The sequence below is a fragment of the Uloborus diversus genome, chromosome 2, assembly GCF_026930045.1.
Source record: "Uloborus diversus isolate 005 chromosome 2, Udiv.v.3.1, whole genome shotgun sequence".
In the NCBI taxonomy this organism is placed as follows: domain Eukaryota; kingdom Metazoa; phylum Arthropoda; class Arachnida; order Araneae; family Uloboridae; genus Uloborus; species Uloborus diversus.
The window spans coordinates 179,000,486-179,024,312 of NC_072732.1; the positions used below are offsets into that span (position 1 = coordinate 179,000,486).

The following is a 23,827-nucleotide window of genomic DNA, read 5'->3' on the forward strand; positions in this document are numbered from 1 at the left end:
TACCGTTCTTGAATTATGCAACATACATACGCACATGTATGTCGAATAATTACATTATACGCACATACATACGCAAATACATACATACGTACATGCAGACGTCACGAAAAAACTCGTTGTAGTTAACTCGGGAATCGTCAAAATGGATATTTCGCGTGTATATACGTTCTTATACACTTATCCATGTGCGGTCGAGTCGAAAAAAAAAAAAACACTCAATATTCATTCGAGGGTGAGTAAAATGAAAATTAAGGTCGATTTTTGAGTGAAAATTCTTTCACGAATGCAATACTTCCTTTATTGTAAAAGGAAGTAAAAAGAAAACTATCGTAATTTTTTCTCAGGATTTATGAATCATCACTGACGGTTTGGTTGACTTCAGAATGGCAAAGAAATTTTTCTCAGAAAGGATAAGCTGAGCGGGAAGTCATATCAATTAACATTTATGAATCTCAAAAATATTGCTCGCTTAAAGCGGGGTTTCCTCGATAGAAGCGAGTTATGCTCAAATAGACAAAACATTGTACCAACCAAGTATTTCGGATTTCCTCGCTAGATCGGATAGCCTCGGAATCTCGTTAAATCAGGGCTCGTTATGAGCAAGTTTGACTGTATTGTAATTGTTATACTACGGATATGATTGAAATATGAAGAGTGAGAATAATTTTTGTTTCGATTTCTAACGTTCTAATATTAAATGCTAGTCAAAATGGCTTGATATTTTACCAGAACCATCGTGAGGCTTTCGGATTTTGTTTGGTGAAAGATAAAAAGTATTTCCGGAACCTGCCGATTGATGTGTTCTTATTGCTGCTGTGGAAGTAAATAATTACTGTTGTTTGTTTTCTTCTTTTTTTAATGCTAATTACTAACACGTGTCATACTAAAGCTCTAGAATAGCGATCGCCAATCGCTAACGGGTGATCATTTCATTGAAAATGGCAAAACAAAAGAAATCAAGTCCCAATCGCCAAAACTGGCGATCATGTATGTGTTTTTTTTTTTTTTTTAAATAATATCGCGCTACTACTGTTCGACCTCGAAGTAAGTTTACATGTGAGCATTGTTTGAGTCCTTCTCTAATGTCTCTAGTAAGCGTTATCTTGATTTTATAAAAAATAAATAAATTTTCTTCGTACATTTCAGATCGAAAAATTTCAATTAAAGTAACAAAATCAATGATTCCTGACGCTTTTACATCTACTCGTATTTAAAAATGACCTGTTTTTACGATCGTGGTTTCTTTTTTTCTGTTTTTTGAGCAATCACATTGCTTATTATTCTCATTTGACTGTTTTGATGTCCTATGATTTTATTTTCCCCCGCCTACCTCTGCAGCACCACCGTCTACCGGCCCCTCCCGATGCTGCTCTAGCAAAACAGTCTCTAAGCTGCGTCTATTTCTTACACACACACACACACACGCATGCCTGCACACAAACACACACACGCATATACACACACACCTACGCCTACACACACATACCCACACAATCATGCCTGCACACAGACACAAACACACACGCATGCATACACATACCTACACCTACATACACATACCTACACCTACACACACACCTACACAGACCCACATACCCACACACACACACTTATGCCTGCACACAGACACAAACACACACGCCTCCATACACACACACACTCGTGATTGCGAAAAACATAATTTGAATTCAAGTTGTCAAAATTCAAATTAATTTTTAATTATTATTATTTTTTTCGTTTCTGCGTTTATGATCAATTCTGACTTATAAACAAACCAAAGCCTGCCTGAGCTGCTTTCATTCAGTTATATCGCTCATTTGGAAGAAGAGTGCCTCAATACGAAGAAATGAAATTTTACAGCAGAAACGTTTGAAGATGAACTGAATTTGCATTAAGAAAAGTAAGTTAGCTGCCCTCTCCAGTGGTTAATATTCAAACAAAAAAATCTGTCATTATTTTCCAAAGGAGACAACGTCTTTTGAAGGCCTTTAAGAGAAAAAAAAAGAAAATTGAAAATTTGTATTATGGCATTCTTCTTCCAAATGACCGATATATTGCCAACATTTGTATTGTATTTCAAAATTTGTAAAATGTTTCCGTTTGTTGTTTGCTCATATCTTTATAAAATGTATCCCGTGAAATTTTGTTTGTTGTTTTTTAAAGTATCATAAATTCTTGACGATATTGCAAACAGCGAATTGGTCATTTAGTTATTTACTTTCTACGCTGAGCACGAACTTTTTAAAAAATGGCTACCAAAAGTGCAAAAAGTACAAAAGTGGCTGTTATTTTTTGTGAGAGTTCCTAGTTCAGAGCTTTCTTGTGCACCGGCTTCTTAAAGAATCAGCACAGTTACCCTTCATTTTGACGTGAAACAAGCTGTTATGAGTTTCCAGCAGGTAGCTGAACTAGGTGGAGGGCACATCGAACAGCAAATGTATTAATCGTCCGTTAAGTGTTTGTTTCATAAAGCTCCTCTTTTTATCTTTTCATTATCTATGTTTTCGCTGAACGAAATCTATTTCTTTGCCCATCAAAAGTCGCTTTAATTGGTAATGAATTTCGTAATTACTTTTGACGCATTTTTTGAACCATTCAAACTGAGCACTGATTTTCTATCCTAAACCATTGTCGGTTCTTCAATTAGCTTCAATGACATTTTAGCACATTTTCGTTAGAAGCATTTTGAACAAATATCCTACATGTTCTGTAACAAATGTTGACTACCTCTTTTATTTTTTATTTTGGATGAAGAGGAGGGGAGGAATGATATTGCATTTAACATTTTTTATTATTGTGTAGTAAAATGCATTTCGATACATGTCGTTTCAAATTTAATGGGGGGAGGGGGGGGGCAAAGGCCCATCTAAAAATGCGCCCAACAATGTACACATAAAAATTGCATAATTTCAGTGTGCTCCAAAGTCGAGGGACAATCGACATCCTGACTAACCCTATTCTCAAACGACGAGTCTGCTTCTGTACGATTCTATTTACCTAGAAATTCACAATTTAAACATCTTTCGTTCACATTTTTGTTAGTAGATGGCAGCACTAAAATTTTATTCTCCTTACATCCGTTCTTTAGGTTCAATTAGTGGAAATTTGTCGTAAGGCTTATAATGCTCAAAGTGCGTGGGAGCTCACAAGAGCAGTTACTGTACTTCTCTTCTGTTTCAATGAATGTTAGCAGATTCTACGGACATAGAGAACATGAGATCCCTGCATTTTATGGCTAGAAATTAAACTCTAGGTAAAAGTTAGCGAATACACTAAATGACCGAATATGACCTATTGAAAAATTAATTACGTAAAAAAAATAGCAATATTTAAATACAAAGTTAAAAAAAAAAGGATGTATTCTGAAAGTAGTTTTATTTTAAATTTTTATGGGTCTAATTTTTTTACATACGGCAAAAGAAAAAAAAAGTTCTGTAGAAGTATTGGTTGTAGCGCTAGTAAAGAAGTATGTTTTGATATCAGAGGCATGCACAGAAATTTTAGGGTCCGTCACAAAGGACTTTTACGGCTCCCTCCATATATTGTTTACCCCTGCGTCCCTACATATATTTCTCTCCTTATCTTAAAAATCTTGAGCCCCCTTCGCGCTGGGTCAACAAGTGTCGCTTCTCTCCCCCTGGGCACGCTCCTGTTTGACATTAAGCATTGACATTTAACATATTGTATTATACGAACAGCAACCGTACTTTTTTCGCAAAAGGAGCCCCTTGTTCCAGATGGACAATGACAGAAATAGGGTTTAACACATTGACCTCCGTTTTGACATCCGGGTTCACAGAGAGCTGCAAACAGTACAAAAAAAATGTTAAAGATTACAAGAAATGAATGAATAAATAAAATAAAAACTTTCTTCTTAGAAACTAAAATTTGATTATACTAACCAGGAAGCCATACGATAGTCAACAAGGATTTTTTTAAAAAGTAAATAGCCATCGAACGAGCATAGTAAAACATGTTTTTATGCCCAAATTATTTGCCCTTATGTCCCCGTCATCGAAATATATGCTCTTAAAGTCTGCCAAAATTTCGAGAAAAGGCGCCAAATTTTGCGAGTTTCGGTGGGTATGGAAGACAACTTTCACGCCTTTGCAGATGGATTTTCTGCCACATGCAGACGTGAAAATCGAGTAGTACGTTCAATATCTCACCAAGTCTTTAAATTTAGCTCTTTTCTTAAAATTTTGGTCACCTACAAGACTTTGTCTCGATCAAGGGGAGACGAGGGCAAAAAATTTTTGCGTCAAATATTTTCTTTCGATTGCTACCTATTTAAACTTTTTTTCATTATTACACTATTTCTGTGGTTCCTTGGTAAGCAATAAATGTATATTAGAAGCTAAAATGAAGTTAATTGAAATGTAATGAAATTAATTCATTTCCTAAGACATAAATATTGCATTTGAAATACTATTTTCAGTAAGTTACCGCCCTATAGCCAGGGCTGAGGCAGAAATACATAAAATACACCGCCAGCTCAGACATTCCATCCGAGGACTGTTGATGAGTGCTAATAAGCACGAAACAGCAGTCCTCGGATGGAATGTCTGAGCTAGCGGTGTATTTCATGTATTTCAGCCTTAGCCATGGCTATAGGGCGGTAAGTTACTGAAAATACCATGCCTTGCTTTCAATCTTCGAGTTGAACCGAACCATTGCTTCGGTCACTCGTCTGGTCAGTGCTAATTCTATATTAGCTACCAGTTTGTTTGACACTCTTGGTTTCTATAAGAAGTTTTCCACCTCCAGCTCAGGCACTTCCTATTCCATGGCTGATGAGTGCTAATAAGCACGAAACTGCAGTCCTCGGCTGGAAATGACTGAGCTGGCGGTGTATTTTATGTATTTGAAATACTAATTTATATTCTCTTTTAAGAAACACAAGTTATATGAAAATGAACGTTGTACAGATACAGTGCCTAGAAAAAACCATGTGCCATTTTTAATAACTGGATTCATTATTAATAATGCAAAATGAATCCGAAAAAACCCAATTATTGAAAAAAGATGGCGAGTTATTCGCATGCAGTGCATGTTCATGTGTGCTTTTTGTTTAGATTTTAAGGGGATTTCGCATCAAAATTCGTCGAAGAAGAGTGGAATTAGAGAAAGGACTCAGCATGTACATTGACACAGCCTAGTAATCTTAATCCTAAGGATTTAAGCTAATGGATAGAGGTTGGTGAAGACAAGAGAGAAAGTAAGTAGAGATTAAGCTAACCTACTTGAATACGCCTTTTGCTCAAATGTGTTTTGAGTGACTGATACGTTGAACCGCGACACGAATCCCCGACTGTTCCCGCTGATCAGTTCCAGGTTTTTAAAGATTTTTCTGGTGATTTATGAAAAAAGGTCAGCACACAAAGTGGTGTAGTACTTAGGTCTCTTTGGGCGCCTCTTCCGGCCAAAAAACCTGTCTGTAATCAGTAGATTTTCAGCAGTCAGAAAATTGACAGCGTCTATCGTATGCTTTTGCGGTATGTAAAAGATGCCTTAAGCGCTTATTTGGCTTTCGGTACTCTTTAAAATTAAATTCGTAGAGCAGTTTGGCATCGAGCAGAGCCCAGGTGCCTCCATCTGGTGGAGAAACTGGGAGTTAAAAGTATCAAGGTAATGTCATTCTTTGATACGGATGCTACATGAAAGAGAAAATACCATATGTTGGGATTGCACAAGGTCTGAAAAAGGTAAGGACTTTAACGCAGTTTCATTCGAAAGAAAAATAAAAATAAAATAAAATTGTTACCTTGCCCGCAGTCAGCTCCAGTAAATCCTGACCGACACGCACACTTGTTAGGAGCTACGCATTCTCCTCCATTCTTGCAACCTAGCTTGCAGACAGCTGTAACAGTAAAGTGAAAGGTTTTAGTATGTTCCTTGAACAGTAAGTGAATAAGTAACTTGCTACTTTTTATGGATAAGGGTATTTTTTAACAATTCAAAGTAAAATTTTAGGTTGTAAAGGGACGTAAAAAAAAAATAAATAAATAAAAGTAAGTTACCACCCCTTGGCTTAAGTTCGGTAATTTACTGCAAAATACCCAAACTTTGCCTTCAATTTTCTAGTTGAACCACACCATGTCTGCGGACACTCGCTAGTGAGATAAATTTACTTTATCTACCAGTTTGTTGGCGCTCTCAACTTTAATGAGATGGTATCTGTCTTCAGCTCGGTCATGCACTAATCCAGACTGATGAGTTTTAACAAGAATGAAACTGCAGTTTCTGGATGTGATAACCGGGTTGTATAGATTTCATCACCATTTATGTTTGGAAAAAATGTGTTTGTTTCATAATGTACACATTGTTAAACATTACCTTTTTGGCACGATTTCCCAACATATCCTGGTTTGCAACGGCATGTGTTAGGAGAGATGCAAATTCCTCCATTCAAGCAATAAGGTTTGCATACAGCTATAAAAAATGAAACATAAGTCACGTGGCAAATTCGAGTAAAATAAAATGCATGTAAATTAAACTTTTACGGGCATATTTTTTTTTACTGTTAGCTAATTTTAGTTGATTTTCGTTGAAAGAATATTACTGATAATATGAAACATTTTCAATACACGTGAGTAACTCTCGCAGAGGGGTCACCCGCAACTTTTGTTTTAAAATGAGTAAGGTCGTTCAAATGAACGAGTTCAGTGAATGGGTAAAAAAATTGAACGATCCTCTAGTGAACAAATCATTAAAAAGAACGACATTGCCCATCTCTGGTTCAACAGTACGCTCATGATAATTTATAATAATTTATTCTTGGCATAAAATTGTTTTGGCGTTGCAGATTTTGCTAGAATTAAATAATAATTGCCCGAAATTTATCGATTGTGCCAAATTTTCAAGTGTCAAAATGTTCCCAACGATTGGGCAACTACTTTAAATAATTTTGTTAAATAAATGCAGTAAATTTGTATAAAAGTGATGACGCCTCAATAATATTTCAATCTACTGCAAACTATAGCATTTGATGTACTTCAGCCTTTGCTTAAAATTTTCAGCTTCGATTATGAAATTCAACCCATAGCTGTATTAACTAGATACACTTTGAGAAACCGGCTCCATGGACAACGAGTTCTTCCAGAATCCAGAATGTCCGAATGCAATGCCGTAACCTCATGGGATGCAGCTTTGCTTGCCCGTCTATTTCAAGTTTCGCGCTTTCAATAGCGGTCATTGGCTTTCGCTACGGAGTTGTGCATCCAGTTATACTACATCTATGATTCAGCCCATAAAGTAAAGAAATTACTCTATGGGCTGTAATTTCTGGTAATGATTTAATTTAATACCAGATAAACCTGGCATTAATTTATGGTATCTGGCTATAACTTTTGGTATGTAATTTCCTATTATGATTAAGCCCTATTTTTCTTATGTCATCATGTTTCAACGATTTTGTCGGCTGCTGCGATGCCTTCAATAGATTTTTTTAATAAATATATTAATTTAAGAAGTGCTATTCAGAACACTATTTGAGGCAGTGAGAAGCGAAGGGATGTTATAACTGTAATAAATTTAGATCAGTCTCCATTCTGAAACGCCTGATTGTAACATCGAACTGCAATGTTAGTTGTCCCGTTGCCTTGCGATTAATGGCCATCATTGTTCACTGATTTTATCTATTACCTTTCCCCTGATCAATGAAAAATGGATCATTAATAATTGTGGCAGTGAGAAGCAAAGGGATGCAAGGGGACTTTTCCAAGTTTTGAGTAAAATGCATTAAAAGATCTGATCCTAGACAGGCTTTCATTCAAACCGTTTTCTAAATCTTACTATATAGCAGCACCTATCAGAACTACTAGCATCTTCGCTTGCGCATAACAACAGAGAAGGTGTTCTCCTAATATATGCCCAAGATACCTCGACATTTTTAGTTTTGGCACTTACATCCTTTTGCTTCTCACTGCCTCATTTGACGTTTTGTACAACGATTGGCAATAAAACAGCAAAATACTTTACTTAATAAAAAGATTTGCAGTCCATTTTGTACCAAATGTTATAAATTTGCTAATTTGTAGTATCGAAATTTACTTTTTAACAATTGATATTTCTGAGCAAAGAATTCTTCCTTTTTCTTTTTTAACTGTTGGACGTATTGTCTGGAAGCGTCAACACATAATTTAAAACTTTGATTTCAAGTGATTAGAGGAAACTTGTTTCATATAAACTGATAATTTAAAACTTTGATCTTAAGTGATTCGAGGAAGCTTGTTTCATATAAACTGAGTAAGTGAATGAACTTTAAATTTAATGTCGCACTTCATAAAACATTTCTTTCCTCGTTACAATCCCTCCGCATTGTATTTTTAGAAGAAGCCAAAATAAGTATATATGCTAGAAATAAGTCTGGATTTGCCTTAGGTATTCCCGTAATCCGAGTGTATTTCATTGATGCAAATAAGGTAGTCCTTTTGGATTATGCAAAAGAAGACGTTGGATCGATTCTTATCCCCTTATTGAACATTTCTATCAGGAGTTGAAAAGAAATGTTCTCAAATTTTGAAAGTTCCATTTGTTCTGTTTCGATTGCTAGAACATTTTAGCTTGAAATCGCTGTTGAAAAATTCTACACCTACCTCATGCAATTTAAGTTACAAGATCAACTTCTAACAATTTTTGCCCACCAATGTCATTCTTTTTTTTTCTTCTGTTAATGAAACTAGGGGGTCTGCTCCCTGCTCGCTAACGCTCACAGACCCCCGAAGATTGCTTCGCAATCTTATTTGATTTGCTAAGATTTAAACTGTCAGTTAGAAAGAAACAGATTCAAAACGCATTATGAGCTCCTTTTAGAACAAAAAGCACCCTTTCCCCGGGTTTCAAAATAACTTGTACCAACCTGCAGAGCCGTAAGCGCTAAGGGGATCCTGAACATTGAAAACTGCAATTTTGTACGTTTGAAAAGTCGCTTTTATATTCGTGGTCTCTAATAATATATTTTGCTCTTTAGCTCGGGGCTTGAATTAAGTTGAGCTTAAGATTTTCCATTAAAATCGAAGCCCTTAAAGTTTGTGAATAAGCAAGAAGAAACAAGCGAATCGAAAAGACGTAACTATGGTAAAACGAAATAAAACATCAATAATTTTAATGTAGATTAGATTCTTCGAACTTGATATTTAACGGTTTGTAACTTTTTTTCTTTGAAGATAGAAGCTTAGTTTTTCTACCATAGGTCGAGTTAGATCTGGAGTAAAAAAAAGCCGCTCTTTCCAGTGGTGTCAAAAAGAAAACTGTGGGGCAATTTTTCCGCGTTTTACTGATAGATTTAATGAAGAAAGTAGTGCCTAAAGTTTAGCTAACGGAAATATTGATTATTGTGCAAGAACCACCTTATATCGCAATAGGAAATTGCTCGTTTTTAGCAACATTGGAAAAAAAAAAGGCTCAACACAATTAGCTAAACTAAAAATAGATTATTCAAAGAGAAAACAAATCATTTCATTGGCAGTCGCGTTAAGTAGGCCAAGTGAAGAAAGCAATTATATCCTTCTTAGCCTTGTTATTGGGAATATTCGGTAGCATATTAATCTTCTGTGCTAAGCAGAAAGTTAATACTGATATCAAGATTTTTGTTCAACCTTCTTATTCTCGATGCATCTTTTTGTTTGAGTAGCCTTCCACACTCGCAAAATGAAAGGAAGAAGAAAAAAAAAAAAAAAAAAAGAAAGAAAGAGAGGAGGGGAAGAAAAAGGATTTTCTTCCCGGTTTCCTTTATGAAAACCAGAAAATCGCTGCCTTTCATTGAAATGAGAGATCAATAAAGAACTAATAGACCTTTGCGATCCGATTTTTTTTTTATTTTCTTTGCAATAAGAGGATTATCGTCAGCTATCGGGAAGGAATACAGTGAGGGGAGGGGGAGAAAAGGGAAAGAATTCTCTTTTTTGTGACCGTCAGTCACGTTTGTGAAATGAGCTAATAATGAATAAAGTAGTACATCTTTCTTTTTTTTTTCTCTCGAATCTTTCAATAAAAAGATTACTATGTGAAATTCAGAAAAATGATTCGTTAAATAATCGATTTACTCTCATCTCTTACGGCGGATTTTTTTTCCTATTTTTACCATTTCGATCAATTTAGTGCTGCTTTGAAAACGGAGTCTATTTGCAAGTTTCACAATATGTTCTTGCAGTACAACGTCAATGTCTATTATGAATTGGGGATGTACGGAAATTTCTGTCGTCAGTTTACATAATTACATAAAAAGTGTTTTCATGGTTATAAACATTTAGCGGCCTTTCAAAAGCATTTTTTGTTTTCAATAAAGTTATATTTTTGTCTTCTTTTATTTTGGTGCATGCATCAGTGCTATGTGCAGAATGCTCTGTCAAATTAGCTTTAATATTTGTTTTCTCTTTTCAACTCCGTCTTCTTTTGGACGCCGAGAAGTACAAAAGAAATAGTTCTTGAATTTTTATTTATATTACTTGATAGACTCTTCACAAACGAGGAAAATACTCAGATTATCTTTTGTTACAAAATAAACCAATCTTTTTGAACTGTGTGAACGTGATGCATAAAGAGTTAAAAGGATAACTCTTTTCTGATATGATTTTTAATATCCCATTTTGACATCCAATAAGAATATTTAGTAATAAATGTGTACAACATATACATATCTGAAAACTGTTTCATTTCGTTTCAGAAACAGTTATGGCGAAGATGGATAAAATGTAGTATAGACCAAATCGGATTTGTATTATAAATCAAAACTTTTTTTTAGCGGTTTGCTTTTATTGATCAAAAAATGTAAGAACGCCTTTCTTATGGCATTCTTAGTCTCAGTGTCATCAACAAGAAAAAATAAAAATAAAATGAAAGGAAAGAAAAGAAAAAACAGATGATTCAGTGAAAAACAAAGGGATATAAATGGAAATTCTCAAGTTTTGAGTAAAATGTGTTCAAAGTCGGTAGGTTTTCGTTGAAAATTTTCTAAACCATTCAGTGTGTAGCAGCAACTACCATGACTTCTAGTACTATTTCTTGCCCCAAGATAGATGAGAGGTTCATCTTTAATTTTTCATTGATTATCTCCAAATTTTTAATTCTGGCAGTTACATCCTTTGCTTCTCTCTGCCTCAGATGCGAATTTGTTGAAAACATATATCTTAGAACAGCTTTCCTCAAAATGGGGTCCTGCATCCTGAGGTGATGCAGAGGAGTGCCGCGAAGTATCTCAGTATCAATATAGTATAAGAATAAAAAAAGTTGGACTAGAGTGCCGTTAAAAAATTCTACCTTTTGACAGGGTGCCAAGACTTGGAAAAGTTTGGGAACTTGTGTTTTAGAAAATCGATGCATTAAATTTTAGAAACAATTATGGCAAAAAGACGGAATGAGCGTAGAATAAACAAAATCGGGTAAGTATGATAAACCAAAGCAGTTTTTGCGATTTGCAACAACTAACTACTTTCATATGGCATGGTGAGTCTCAATGCTACCAAAAGATTCGAAGTGATGCTAATCAGTTTTTACTTCAATTGCTCTGAGAGGCAGTTGAAATTGACTATTTTCCTCGATATGCGAATATTATTAATATTCAGTATAGTTATGCGTAGACTCGTGCAAACATTTGTACAGACAAATCTAGGTAGGAAGTGATGCGGAATAAGTTTAGGTGTCAATCATTCTCAGGTAGTGGTATAATTGAGAACTTATTTGTACACGTGATTGCTTTGTTTCAAAAGTAGGGTTTGGCACAGTGTAACAAGACTCTTAAGCCACGAATTCACATTTGGTTTTGATGCTTGACATGCAGATAAGCGTTTTTTACAAGTTTGGTGGAACAGCAGCTTGGAAATTGCGCCAAGTTTTTCACGTTATAATGCAGTTTGACCACAAAATGTATGGAATGGGCAATCTGCCCAGTTAAGAAGATTACATTTGAATGAATCTAGCAGAGGAGAAGGGAAAATAGCGATGAAATATTGATGCACGCGTTTTATAATGTCACTAATACTTTATTAATTTACTAGTGGTACCCGTACGGCTTCACCCGCAGTAGAGAACTAAAACGTCTTTTAATTCAGCTGTATATTTACAAATAATGTATGGTGAATTTCTCACTAAAAGGTTTGCCCGTGTTGCGATTCCACGTTATGATAACTTGGTAATTTACTCGTCCATCTTATGATAATTTTGCTCGAGAAAATGTTCTTAAAATTGAAATAGAAAAAGAACAAGATCGAATTTTTGAAAAATCGCTTCGAGGTGCACACCCCCATGCTACAAACCAACTTTGTGCCAAATTTCATGAAAATCGGCCTAACGGTCTAGGCGCTATGCGCGTCACAGAGATGCTGACATACAGACAGAGATCCAGATATCCAGACAGACTTTCAGCTTTATTATTAGTAAAGATTGCATCCTCTAAACGGAAAACGAAGGCGAAACAAAGTTTCTATAGAAACAACAAAAAGAAAATAAAATGTTTTCATTTCTTCCGGAAATGTAAAAAGAGAATGGTATGCTCAAAAATATGTTGTAAAAAAATGTATCAATTAATTTTGTAGTGAAAATATAGAGATAATATGGTTTAGATTATTTTTTTTTGTCGTGAACAAATTGTCGTTTGTACAAAACTGCGTATAATTAAGAAGGAAAAGCACGCATCATCATATATCATACTAGCTGCCCGGCTTTGCCCGGTCCAACTTGAAAATACAAAATGTGTCAAGTGACATATGTTCAACAATTAGGCTTAAACAAATAAAAAAAAATCATGCAAAATTTTCCTCCCAAACAATGACTACAAATATTAAAATACTTTTAAGAAATTAAATCGAGAAAGATGGATTTAAAAAGCGTAACCATTTAAACGCAAAATAAAATAAGTTTAAGGAATTAAAATGCGAAAGAAAATGGTTAAACAATTTGAATGGAAATGAGATTTTTTGAACATGATTCAAAAAGGCTTGTAACTTTTTTCCCTTTGGAGATAGAAGCTAAGTTTTTCGACCGAATGTTGAGATAGATCTGGAGTAAAACATGTCGCTTTTTCCAATGGTGTCAAAAAGAGAACTGTGGGACAATTCCTTCCCCTTTTATTCATAGATTTAATGAAGAAAGTAGTGCTTAATTTTCAGCTAAGCCTAAACAAATTCAAGCTAAAAAAGCAAAAAACTCCCGCCGTAAGTAGGTTAGAGCATTGAAACAAATTGCGTAGAACGCGGAAAATTCTACTCTTTCCAACGATACATAATATTAATATCTGCAAGTAATTTTTTACCCCCATATTCGAGAGTTTAGGTAAAAATTGGGTCTAAGTTGGAATACAAAAAAGAACTAATCATCGATTTTTTTTTCCAAACTAGTCTGCAAACCTTTTCAGGACTTAAAGGAACAAACTGTCAAAATTTCAGCGAAATAGGCCGGGTAGTTCTCGAGTTTTGCGAGTTCAAACACACAGACACTTTTTGGAGACTTCATTTTATACTATGTTGAGATGAGATATGGTCATGTTGTAACTTTCCTGCAAAAGATCTAAGCTTTTGATGTTATGCAGTAAGTTACCACCACTAATCCAGGGCTGAGACAGAACTACACGAAATTTACCGACCGCCCAGTTATTCCATTCAGTGACTGCAGAAATAACTAAAGTGCAGTCTCTGAATGGGATAACCGGGCTGTCGGTATGTTGCATGTAGTTCTGTCTTTGCTCTGGCTTGTGGTGGTAACTTAATGCCTACTAACCAAGCATTGCCTTCAATTTACGAATTGAACAGCACCGTGTCTGCGGACTCTCGCTGGTGAGATAAATTTACTTTATCTACCAGTTTGTTCGCACTCTCGACTTGAATGATACGACATCTGCTTACAGCTCTGTTATTCCTTATTCTAGAATGATGAGTCCAAACAAGGACAAAACTGCAACCACCGTATAGGATAACCAGATTGTCGGTATATTGCAAGTAGATCTGTTTTTTGATGGTTATATCCCAAATAAATTGATCTTATAATTTCATTAAATTCGAATTAAAAAAATTCTTGGGAGTATTGTCTAAAATGACTTTTACTTCCATCAAGTCATCCTCATATAAATAATAGCTGATGATCGAGTAACTCGCGTATTTCAACAATGAAATTCCGGCCACGACACAATTAAGCATGATAATATGATAATATGTTTTGGTAATGTTTAACCTGCAGGGGAAGGCTTTATTGTTACAAGACTGAACTCGATCCAGTAACCTAACTGTTTTACTGGTAAGACTGTCATTTCAAGGGAATGAAGAAAAAAAAAAGGTCAACAATGAACGCTACCTACTGGAGTTTTGGGTTAATCCACTGGAGTTTAGGGTTACAATTTCAACTATCAAAATATCACCAATCAGGGAATGGTTCAAATGTAGAAGCAATTTTCACCTGTCGTATCTTGACGGGGGATTTTCTTGTTTAAGAAGAAAATAAATAAGGCAAAACGCTCAGCATTCAGGCAGCAGTACTAAAGTTTGTTCGATGATTGAAAGAAACTTTCATTTATGCAATTTTGGTTTCTCTTAACATTTTTATTGCTAAAAGACAAAATGCACATCGAGAACTACAAGAACAATTCGAAGAAATAAATTCAAAGCAGAGATATATCTTCATTGAATAATTTATAAATCACTGTTTTTTCCAAATCTGAAAGCACCGATTTCCCCGCCACCAAACTCACTCTCCAGTATTGTCCCCAAAGCGCCTATCATAAAAATTCTTCTCTCCCACAAAGCCACCGAAATTGAACGGATACCGTCCCATCTGTTACTTTATTGATAGGATCAGCGCTTTCCTTAAATAACGCCGCCGTATGTGGTTTTTTTTTCTTCCTTACTATTATTTGGGAAAGAAATAGAGAAAACTTTCCGCATTTTTCAGGGCGGGAACAACAAAAATAAAAATATTCCTTTGTGTTGGTGCCGAGTACTTATCATTTTTCAGCCATTTCGCTTTTACAGTAATGGAAAAGATTTTGACAAGCACTGACCAATGAATAATTTGGGTGCTCCAGAGGTGATATGTTTGCTGGGACAGATATTATTTAATGGAGGTTATTGGAAAAGTTGGGAGAGATGGGTGGGAGGAGCCAACAAGTACAGTAACGACTTTAACGTGTATGGAATGGCAGTAGGAAATTGATTTCAGATAAATGGCGGTAGGTTAGTGTTCGTAACGACATACAGGCTTAGAATTGAAGAAGTAAAGGTTTTTGTCAATTTGAATTGAATAAAATAATGCACACAAAATAAGAAAAAAAATAGAAAAATTGTAAATAAAAAATTATAAAAATAAAATAAAAAAACCCCCACATTTACGAGTCAGAATATTTGACAACTGAAATGGTTGCCATAAATTACAACAAAAGAAACATTCCATTTAGTTGTTACTTTTATCGTAACTTCAATGCTATTACTAAACAGTTTTAAAATGCCTACGTTTATAGGATGGTGCTAAAAACATGATAGAAGTAAGCGATCGGTGTGGAAAAAGTATATAAGGCAATAGCATGAAACCCATTTTATTGACTAAAGATATTAATGAAATACAAGATGCTCGAAATGTCAACCGTACTGAATACCGTAATGAAGTCGGTTCCAAAACTCTGTCATAACACGCTGGAGTGTGTCGGAATCGAGTGCGAAAATCTCACTTCTGATAGTCCTGCAGTGAATCACGGGCATTTCTATGCATTCTTTTCCTTGATGTAAACCCATAAGTATAGACCCGGACTGTATAGAGAGTAGTTTATCCCAGGCTCCGTAATTTTCTGCATCCAATGCAACCAAACTCTCACCAAACGTCGTTTCACTACTCTAGCAAAAGTGGGTCAATTTAGAGGCTTGACAAGCCGAAAATTAAGGTACTGCTCATTAATTATTCTATTGGCGGCAAGGACTGGCGTAATTCCCAAAGTACACCGCCACAGGTGGTGTGCACCAACCCCTCTTAGGCGGCGAAGTCGAAGTGGACTTAGCCGCCCTGGCAGCTAGTTAAAGCTTATAAAATCCATGAATTCATAAAATGAGGCTTACATAGAAGTGATTTTCCAGAAAAAAAAATCTCTTGCAAGTTTGTTCCAAAAAGAAATTGAATATATGATGTTAGGGGAAAACATTATTGCCATACCGAAAAATTCTTAGAAAATTAGTATTTATTGTTTACAACCGAGCCCGCTCATTAGAATATCGGTTAAAGGAGTATCCCATATATATATATATATATATATATATATATATATATATATATATATATATATATATATATATATATATATATATAATTTATTTTGATCTCTGATAATGAAATATCCTACTTATTGGAATAATTTTTCGTAGCAAATTAGCTATTTCATTAAGCTGGTTCGACTGTATTATAAATGGATTATTTTCCAAAGTTTTATCGTTTTGCATTTAATACATGCACTTGCAGGCCCGCGCCAAGGGCGCCGTCGTGCAAATGTCTTTTGAACGCCTTTATGCAGTGGCGTTCGGGGAAAATCTAGTTAACACCTAGAGTGAGATATAGTAGACAGTTATAGTGTGGGAAAAATACGTTTAAAATTTAATTGTTTAAAAAACAATGTGTAAAGATTTAATTTTTGAATACGTGTTTACAGCATAGCTCGAACTTATTTCGAGTTCAGTAGCTCATCTGATAGATTAACGCGTTTTGGAAAAAGAAAATATTCTAATATTAAAGTTAAGGCCGCTCTAACGATCACTCTAATCTCTAATTGATGAATAATTAATAAAACTTTTATGCCTGCCAAAAAATGGTAACAGAGTATTGACTACATTTCTAGATTGAAGCATATTACCATAGAGGATATTTTACCTTTAAAACTGAAATATTTTTTTTTCCTGCAAAACAAGTAGTTTTTAACTACCAAAATGTTAAAAAGGCATTGAATTTAATATCTAAAACAAATATATTACCCAAAACTCTATTTAAAATTTAATACACAATGGATTGAAGAAAAGGTTGGGGTGAGGCGGGGGGTGGGGAGTCAAGTAATTATGGTGAAGTCGTTACTTCACGGAACTAAAATGTTAACCTTAGTTATTGTCTACAATGTATAAATACTACAAACAAGTAAATAATATGCAGATGTGCTTACGGCAGTGTACTTGTTATGTGATGTTTTCATATTTTTATGTATGATAACATGAAGCAGCCGAACTTTATCACGAACAATAGTTAAAAACTACAAGAATACGTATTGCACAAATTATAATACAATATATTTGCCAGAAGCAGTGGCATAGCCAAGGGTGGATCCAGGGACTCGGGATCCTCCTGAAATGAGTAAGAAACTTCAAAAATGGAAAATATCAATTCTTTACACGTAGTTTTCCTGGATAGTACAAAAAAATCTCGAATTTGAATGCATAAAATTCTAAATAGTTAAATATTTTCCTTCTTATATAATGCAAGAATTAATCGAATTTGAAAACATAAAATCGACATCCTAATCCTGCGTTTTTTCATTAAAAAATGTAAGGATTTCCCAAAAAATGATATTAGGACTAAAGATTAGTATTCTTTCCTCTAAGAAGCGACTTCTAAGCCAAAGCAAGAATGTCTGAAAAGCGTTTAAAAAAATCAGAAATACTAACTTCTTAACTGTGGTATTTTAATAAAATCGGATTTGAGGACATTTGGTTTTTCTCCTTTTTTTTTCCAAACTTAATATCTTAATCGGAACTCCTTCGAACTGAAATCCTGGTTACGCCACTGACCACAAGAACCTAATTGGGGAATAGAGAAGTTACTGCGCCTCTTAAGCTCGACCTTGTGCACCTAAGACTTTTTGAAATAGCCTTTACGGTTCCATATTACGAATAAAAAATGCATATGTATGCATTAATTAGCTTCACTTGTTTACAGTATCAAAGATTGCACTTTTGAAAAGCATGTTTTGACACAATAAGGCAATAATTTAGTTTTTTAGACATAGGCCGCGAGACGGATTGCTTGTTTCAATGAGCGGTATAATTTCTTCCCCACATAATGAAAAGTTCAGTTTTATCTTTTTGGTCGGAAGTTTTTTTCTTCCAATTGCAGCACTTTTGATCAGAAGATCTCGGCGCCTTTTTGACTCTGGCGCTGTCGTGCTATACGCGACCTTGCACATAGGGACGGCGCGGCTCTGCTGCACATGCGCAAAATGACTACAATTCTATCAGAACGGGTTCTTGGTAAAATGTGACAAGTTGTTTATAAAGTCGACTGAGGAATCACTATTAATCAGAATTTAATTTAAAAATAGACCCCTCCCCCTTCTTAACTGCAATGCCACTTTTTTTCATATTCAAATTACCAAATACATTTTTATCGTAAAGGTTTTTTTTTAATTCTTTATTTAGCAATTTTGAAGTTTTGTTCATATTTAAGCACGAAAATTTCTTTTCCTTTTTTTAAAGAACCACAGAGGGATATAATATCCCCTCTGCTTATGTTTGAGGTTTTAGAGTAAAAGTCCATTCTTATCGCCCAAGTTCAGATCGTTAGATTGGCAATAGCATGACCGATTTTACTACAGTACAATTCGTATTCAGTATTCTGCAATGACAAGAAAAAAGTTAAGACAGTTACCGCTCATTATACCTCTTATTCGGATGTGCAGTAAAACCTACAACGTTGATCACAAGTCTATGCTGACCGCTATTTTCAGGTACAGAATTAGTCCTGGATCAAATCTATAAATCTCTTAAGAGGATCACTTGCATAAGTTGACCACGAGAGTGCTGTGGCGCAGGTGGTCAGTTTACACGGGATTCACTGTATCACTCTTTTTTCGTTATCCCCCGAAAAGCTTCCAGAAAAAAACCTTGGACCACGACATTGATCCACAAATTTAAGACCACGAAAGTAAAAGTATTGCATTTTTCAGGAGAATGTATTTCTTCTCTTTTAATATACGTCAACAGAACTGGTGTTTTTTATTCATCTAAATTCACTGAAGTTTTAAGCAGCAACTTTGGATTCTTATTTCATTAAAAGACACACAGTACATATATTTTTTATTTTCTCTATTCTTCTTAAAATAATAAATGCAAATTAATTTTTTCTGTAGTCTGTATCAAGAAAAATTGCTCTAATAAATGGAAATTGTTTGCAGGCATACACATCAGTGTTTTATACGTTAAATAAGTACACTGTAAAAAAAAATCTGTAAATTTACGGAAAAAAACTGTCAGCCAGGACGCCAGTTTTCTTCCGTTTAATTTACAGAAATCTTCCGTATTTTTATTATTTATTCAAGCTGATTTATTATTTTATGAAGATTAAAAAATGAAACTATACTTTTATAAATACATTTCAATATTTACTATACTACTACGAAGTACATGTATACACAGGTAAATTTCCGAATATGCCTCTGTAACAGATGACAAAAAAACATAATAATAAAATATTGATTAGGATGCAATGAAATGGAAGTTGCAAACGATTTAAGACTTACTCGCTTTAAATAAATATAAGATCAAAAAACTCGAGCACGAGAACCAAAATCCAAACAGGCGGGCGAAATTTCGAAGAAAAACAAAGTACGCGGTGAGGCGATGGTAACAGTTAACGCTTATAACCGGTTACAGATTCAAAAAAACAGAGAAATCCTGTATTTTATTACGAACAGTTTTTTTCTGTAAAAAATACGGATAACTTCTTCAAAATTTACAGTTTTTTTTACAGTGTAGGTACTTTTCACTACCTCGCTTATACTGCGGTATATCGCGTATTTGTGTGGTCTCCAGACAAGTGTGATATAGCTAGGGCTTAAAAACTTTCTAAAAAATTGATTTTTATGAAAGACAACTATTTAAAATTCCTCGAGTAGAATAATATTGAAGTGAGACAGGAGACCTCTTGAGAAATGAAGAACATATTTGTGTTTGAGAGCTTATTACTTTTGATATTTATTTTCAAAAATAAATAAATAATAACGCTGAAAGCTATCTGTCTGGATGTCTGTTACGCGCATAGTGCCTATACCTTTTGGCCGATTTTCATGAAATTTGGCACAGAATTAGTTCGTAGCATAGTGGGGAGCACCTTGAAGCGATTTTTCGAAAATTCGATTTTGTTCTTTTTCTATTCCAATTTCAAGCCCATTTTACCGAACAAATTATCATAACATGGACGAGTAAATTATCATAACGTGGATGAGCAAATTATCATAACTTGGACAAGCCAATTTAGTTAACATGGGCGAGCAAATTAACATAGCCATATTGGCATGAAATTCACCATTCATTATTCGTAAATATACAGGGGAACCAAATGACCTTTCTATTGTCTACTGCGGGCAAAGCCGTGCTGGTACCGGTAGTAAAACATAAATGAAATGTTAGGTTTTAAAAAGTGTTTTCGTGCGACTCTTAAAATATTCTTAGTGTGCTAACAAGCAACGATATTTCTTGCTCATGGTAAAATCTCATGAAAAAAACTTACTAAAATGGATTTTTTACGAATATTTTTAGCGCAGAAATTATTAAGCACTACAGAGGCTTTAAAATTGCACTCAAAAGAAGAATTTTGAGTGCGAAGCTTCAAAATAATTCAAAAAATACATAACAAGAGATAAACCGCATCTGCTCTTCGCAGTAAAGAATGCTTGAATAAAAACTGCATAGTTCGTCTTTGTTGACTTTAAAATTTTTGTATCGGCTCTTTCTCCTACTCTTTCGCCTTCGGACTATCTTTCATCTTTATCCAAAGAAAGAATCCCGCCATTTTTTTTTGTCTATAATAGAACAGGAACTCAACCACTATCCCACCATCTGTTACGAAGATATAAGCAGCGGTTTTCTAAGAAGATGCCACCAGGAAATATCTTTTCCTTTTATTTACCGAAAAGTCCGAAGAACTTTCCTCCATTTTTCATTCACTCCAGGCAAATAAAAAACACTTCGTGGAAACTTATCATTTTTCAAAAAGCTGACTATTATGCTCGTGAGAAAGCTTCAGATAAACATGGCCGCTAAATGATGAATTGGGAACACAAGGTAATAAATGAGTTCCAATTGAAGAACAAATTGGCTTACGCATATGTTGAAAGCTACAATACAGTGGGAATTTCTTTTCTTCAAAATCCCAACTTTTCGACTTTTTATTCATTTTTTACGTGAGATTTTCGAAACTTTTTCTTGTTAGAACAGTATTCTGTAAGGGTTTGCAGTTTTCTTACAACAATGCACTGTAGATGAATGTTTAACAAATGATATAGTGATTAATGCATTTTAATTTCTTTGAAATTCTGAATAAAGAAAAAGGAAAATTGTCGAGAATTTGTGTTAAGATTTCAAGTTTCAAAACAATAGCAGTAATGAACGGTATGCATTTTTAATGAAAATGGTCGTGAAATGACAATTGTAGCGCTCATTGAGGCAGTAAGAAGCAAAGGAATTGCTCGCAAATATTAAAATTTGGATATAACTAGTACAAAAAATGATAGAGGAAACTCGATCCTGTTTTGGAGTAAGAGATAAAGAAGTGGTAGGTGCTGCTATGTATAGCATGATTTTGAAAAAAAAAAAAAATCAATGAAAGATGACCTGAAGTTAAATTTTTTCTCATAACTTTCCAAAACTTAAAGAAAACACCCACTTACATTCATTTGGTTCTCGCTCCCACGACAATGCTAATAGCTGTGTGAACTGTAGATGCTCTTGACAGTTTTAGATAAATTGCATTTGGCGATTTTTATGTGCTACGTCATTCCACAAGACTAATTGAAGCATTCAATATGAAACTTAGAGAAAATATTATCAAAAAAAAAAAAAACTCTACGAATAGTTCGTACATGTTCTTGCATTTAACCGGTTTATCGATAAATAATATTCACCAAAACCAACAATATTATCCATTAATTGCACTTGATAAACATCATGAAAATCACGAGGTGACTATTGTAGTAAACTAAAATATAATTTGCAGGATTATTAGAAAATAATCACCAATTATAGTATCAACTCTTGTTACATGTGGAAAAAATTCAGGTTTCGCATTGACTACTACCAACCTACCAAAATTATCGAATTCTGACAAAAAGAGGAAAAAAAAAAACTGTCGGCTTAATAGTTGAACACATGATTAGTATTCATATGTAACTTTATGTAAGTTTTGTTTTTGAACAGCGGATGTTTTGAATCGTACTTTAAATTTAAAGGCTTTACTTCGCATCAAAAATGTATTTTTGAATAGAGGAATAGGTTCGATCAGTTAGGGCGGTTCTCGTACTTGTTGAACTTTTCCCCTGTCGTTTTCAACTAATCACATTGTTTTTTTCCTTGAAATACCGATAGCTCGTAACGTTGTAAATGATTGCAAACTGAAGGTTTCTTCTTTTAAAAATAGTTCTATTGTTAGTCCTTTTTTCGTTTTGTTTTTCTTTGAGCGCGGTCATGAGTAAAAAAAAATAGCGCCTCGTATCACCCCTTAAAGATGGAAATGTCGCAGAAACTTACTGTTGAAAATTTACGGAGAGTCTTATGAGCTTAATCGATTCTTAAATTTTTAATCGTTTTTGCTGATTTACTATTAAAGTAAATTTTCAGTTTAAAAAAATGCAAAGTATGAACGAGAGGTGGAAAATCGATTCCAAACTTACAAACCTGCATACTGAAGTATGCAAATCAACCATCAACTAATACTTTGATAAAACTCCAAAGCAAAGAAAAATGGATATCTTACTAAGCCTTAGGAGAAGAAAAAAAATGAAATTTGAGACATAAAAAACAAAGTTCAATCACTAGAATATCTCAAAATCATTTTCATTCGTTTATGAAGATGAAATATATAGAACAAGACTCAATTTTGTATTCGGTTGAAATGGGGTAGTTTCTAAAATTTTAAAAGTATTTTTTTTCTGAAAGAGCATGCTTAAAAACATAGGACCTGACCATTTTTTGATAAATTTGTTTTCGTTTATTATTTTTAAAAAATTATTTCATTGTTTACAGCTTCTGTCGATGACATCACAAATGATGATATGCCATTCAGTGTTGCCATTCACAGTGCAAAATATTTAATTCTCATCTTTACTCACGTGTATTGGCGACGATATGGTTGATAGCAAACGTAGAGCGCAATTGTAATTGGCTTCTTGATTATCATAACGTGGAAATGCGGTAGAAAGATGCGCCATGGTGCATCATTTGTGACGTGATAAAGCAGGGCCGGATTAAGCCAGCGCGGGGACCGTAGCAAATGTTTCCAAGGGGCCCTCGTTTTTGCATGATATAGTTAACAATAGAGCTCTTCTTCATGGAGATGATAGGTGCACTTATAACACGCATGAATACATAAATGTGGATATAATTTTACGGCTTTACGATGCTTAGGACCCTCTTATATTGCCCCTCGTCTTCCCGTTACTACGCGTTTTCAACTTTTAATTCCAAAAAGCAATGTTTGAACGATATAAAAAGAGGGGGGTCCAGGGGCTTCCCCCCGGAAAATTTTCGATATTTCAATACTAAAAACTCACTTCTAACGACTCCTGGTGATATTAGGAAGAGAAGATTCGGAGGTCATCATTTGGAGAAACTGAAGTCAAAGAACGCGATTGCATCCTATCTTAGGTAAGATCAAAGGAAAAATTTGGATTCACAGCGACTCTCCTCACTCAGTGTTTTAAAATTGAAGCCTTAAATAAAACTGTAGATTATCTTTAATGATGCTGCAGAGAGAGGAAAGAGGGGTGTTCAAGGAGGTCCCATTGGAAAATTTTCGAGTTTATTACGTATTATTAATCTAAAAATACAATTTTAAGCAAAAATTCTCGAAATTATATACTCTGAATGGGTAGTTTTTTTTTTTTTTT

General features: G+C 34.5%; 1 protein-coding gene across 1 annotated transcript in view; it reads right to left on the bottom strand.

Moving 5' to 3' along the window:
• The window catches only part of LOC129216182 (uncharacterized), a 334,520-nt gene that overhangs the window by 7,767 nt on the left and 302,926 nt on the right, over positions 1-23,827 (bottom strand). The window contains exons 11-13 of the mRNA XM_054850361.1: positions 6,337-6,432; positions 5,765-5,860; positions 3,708-3,803 (exon numbers count right to left, since the gene is read on the bottom strand). Coding sequence (XP_054706336.1) covers positions 3,708-3,803; positions 5,765-5,860; positions 6,337-6,432 — 288 coding nt within the window. The remainder of the gene's footprint in view (positions 1-3,707; positions 3,804-5,764; positions 5,861-6,336; positions 6,433-23,827) is intronic.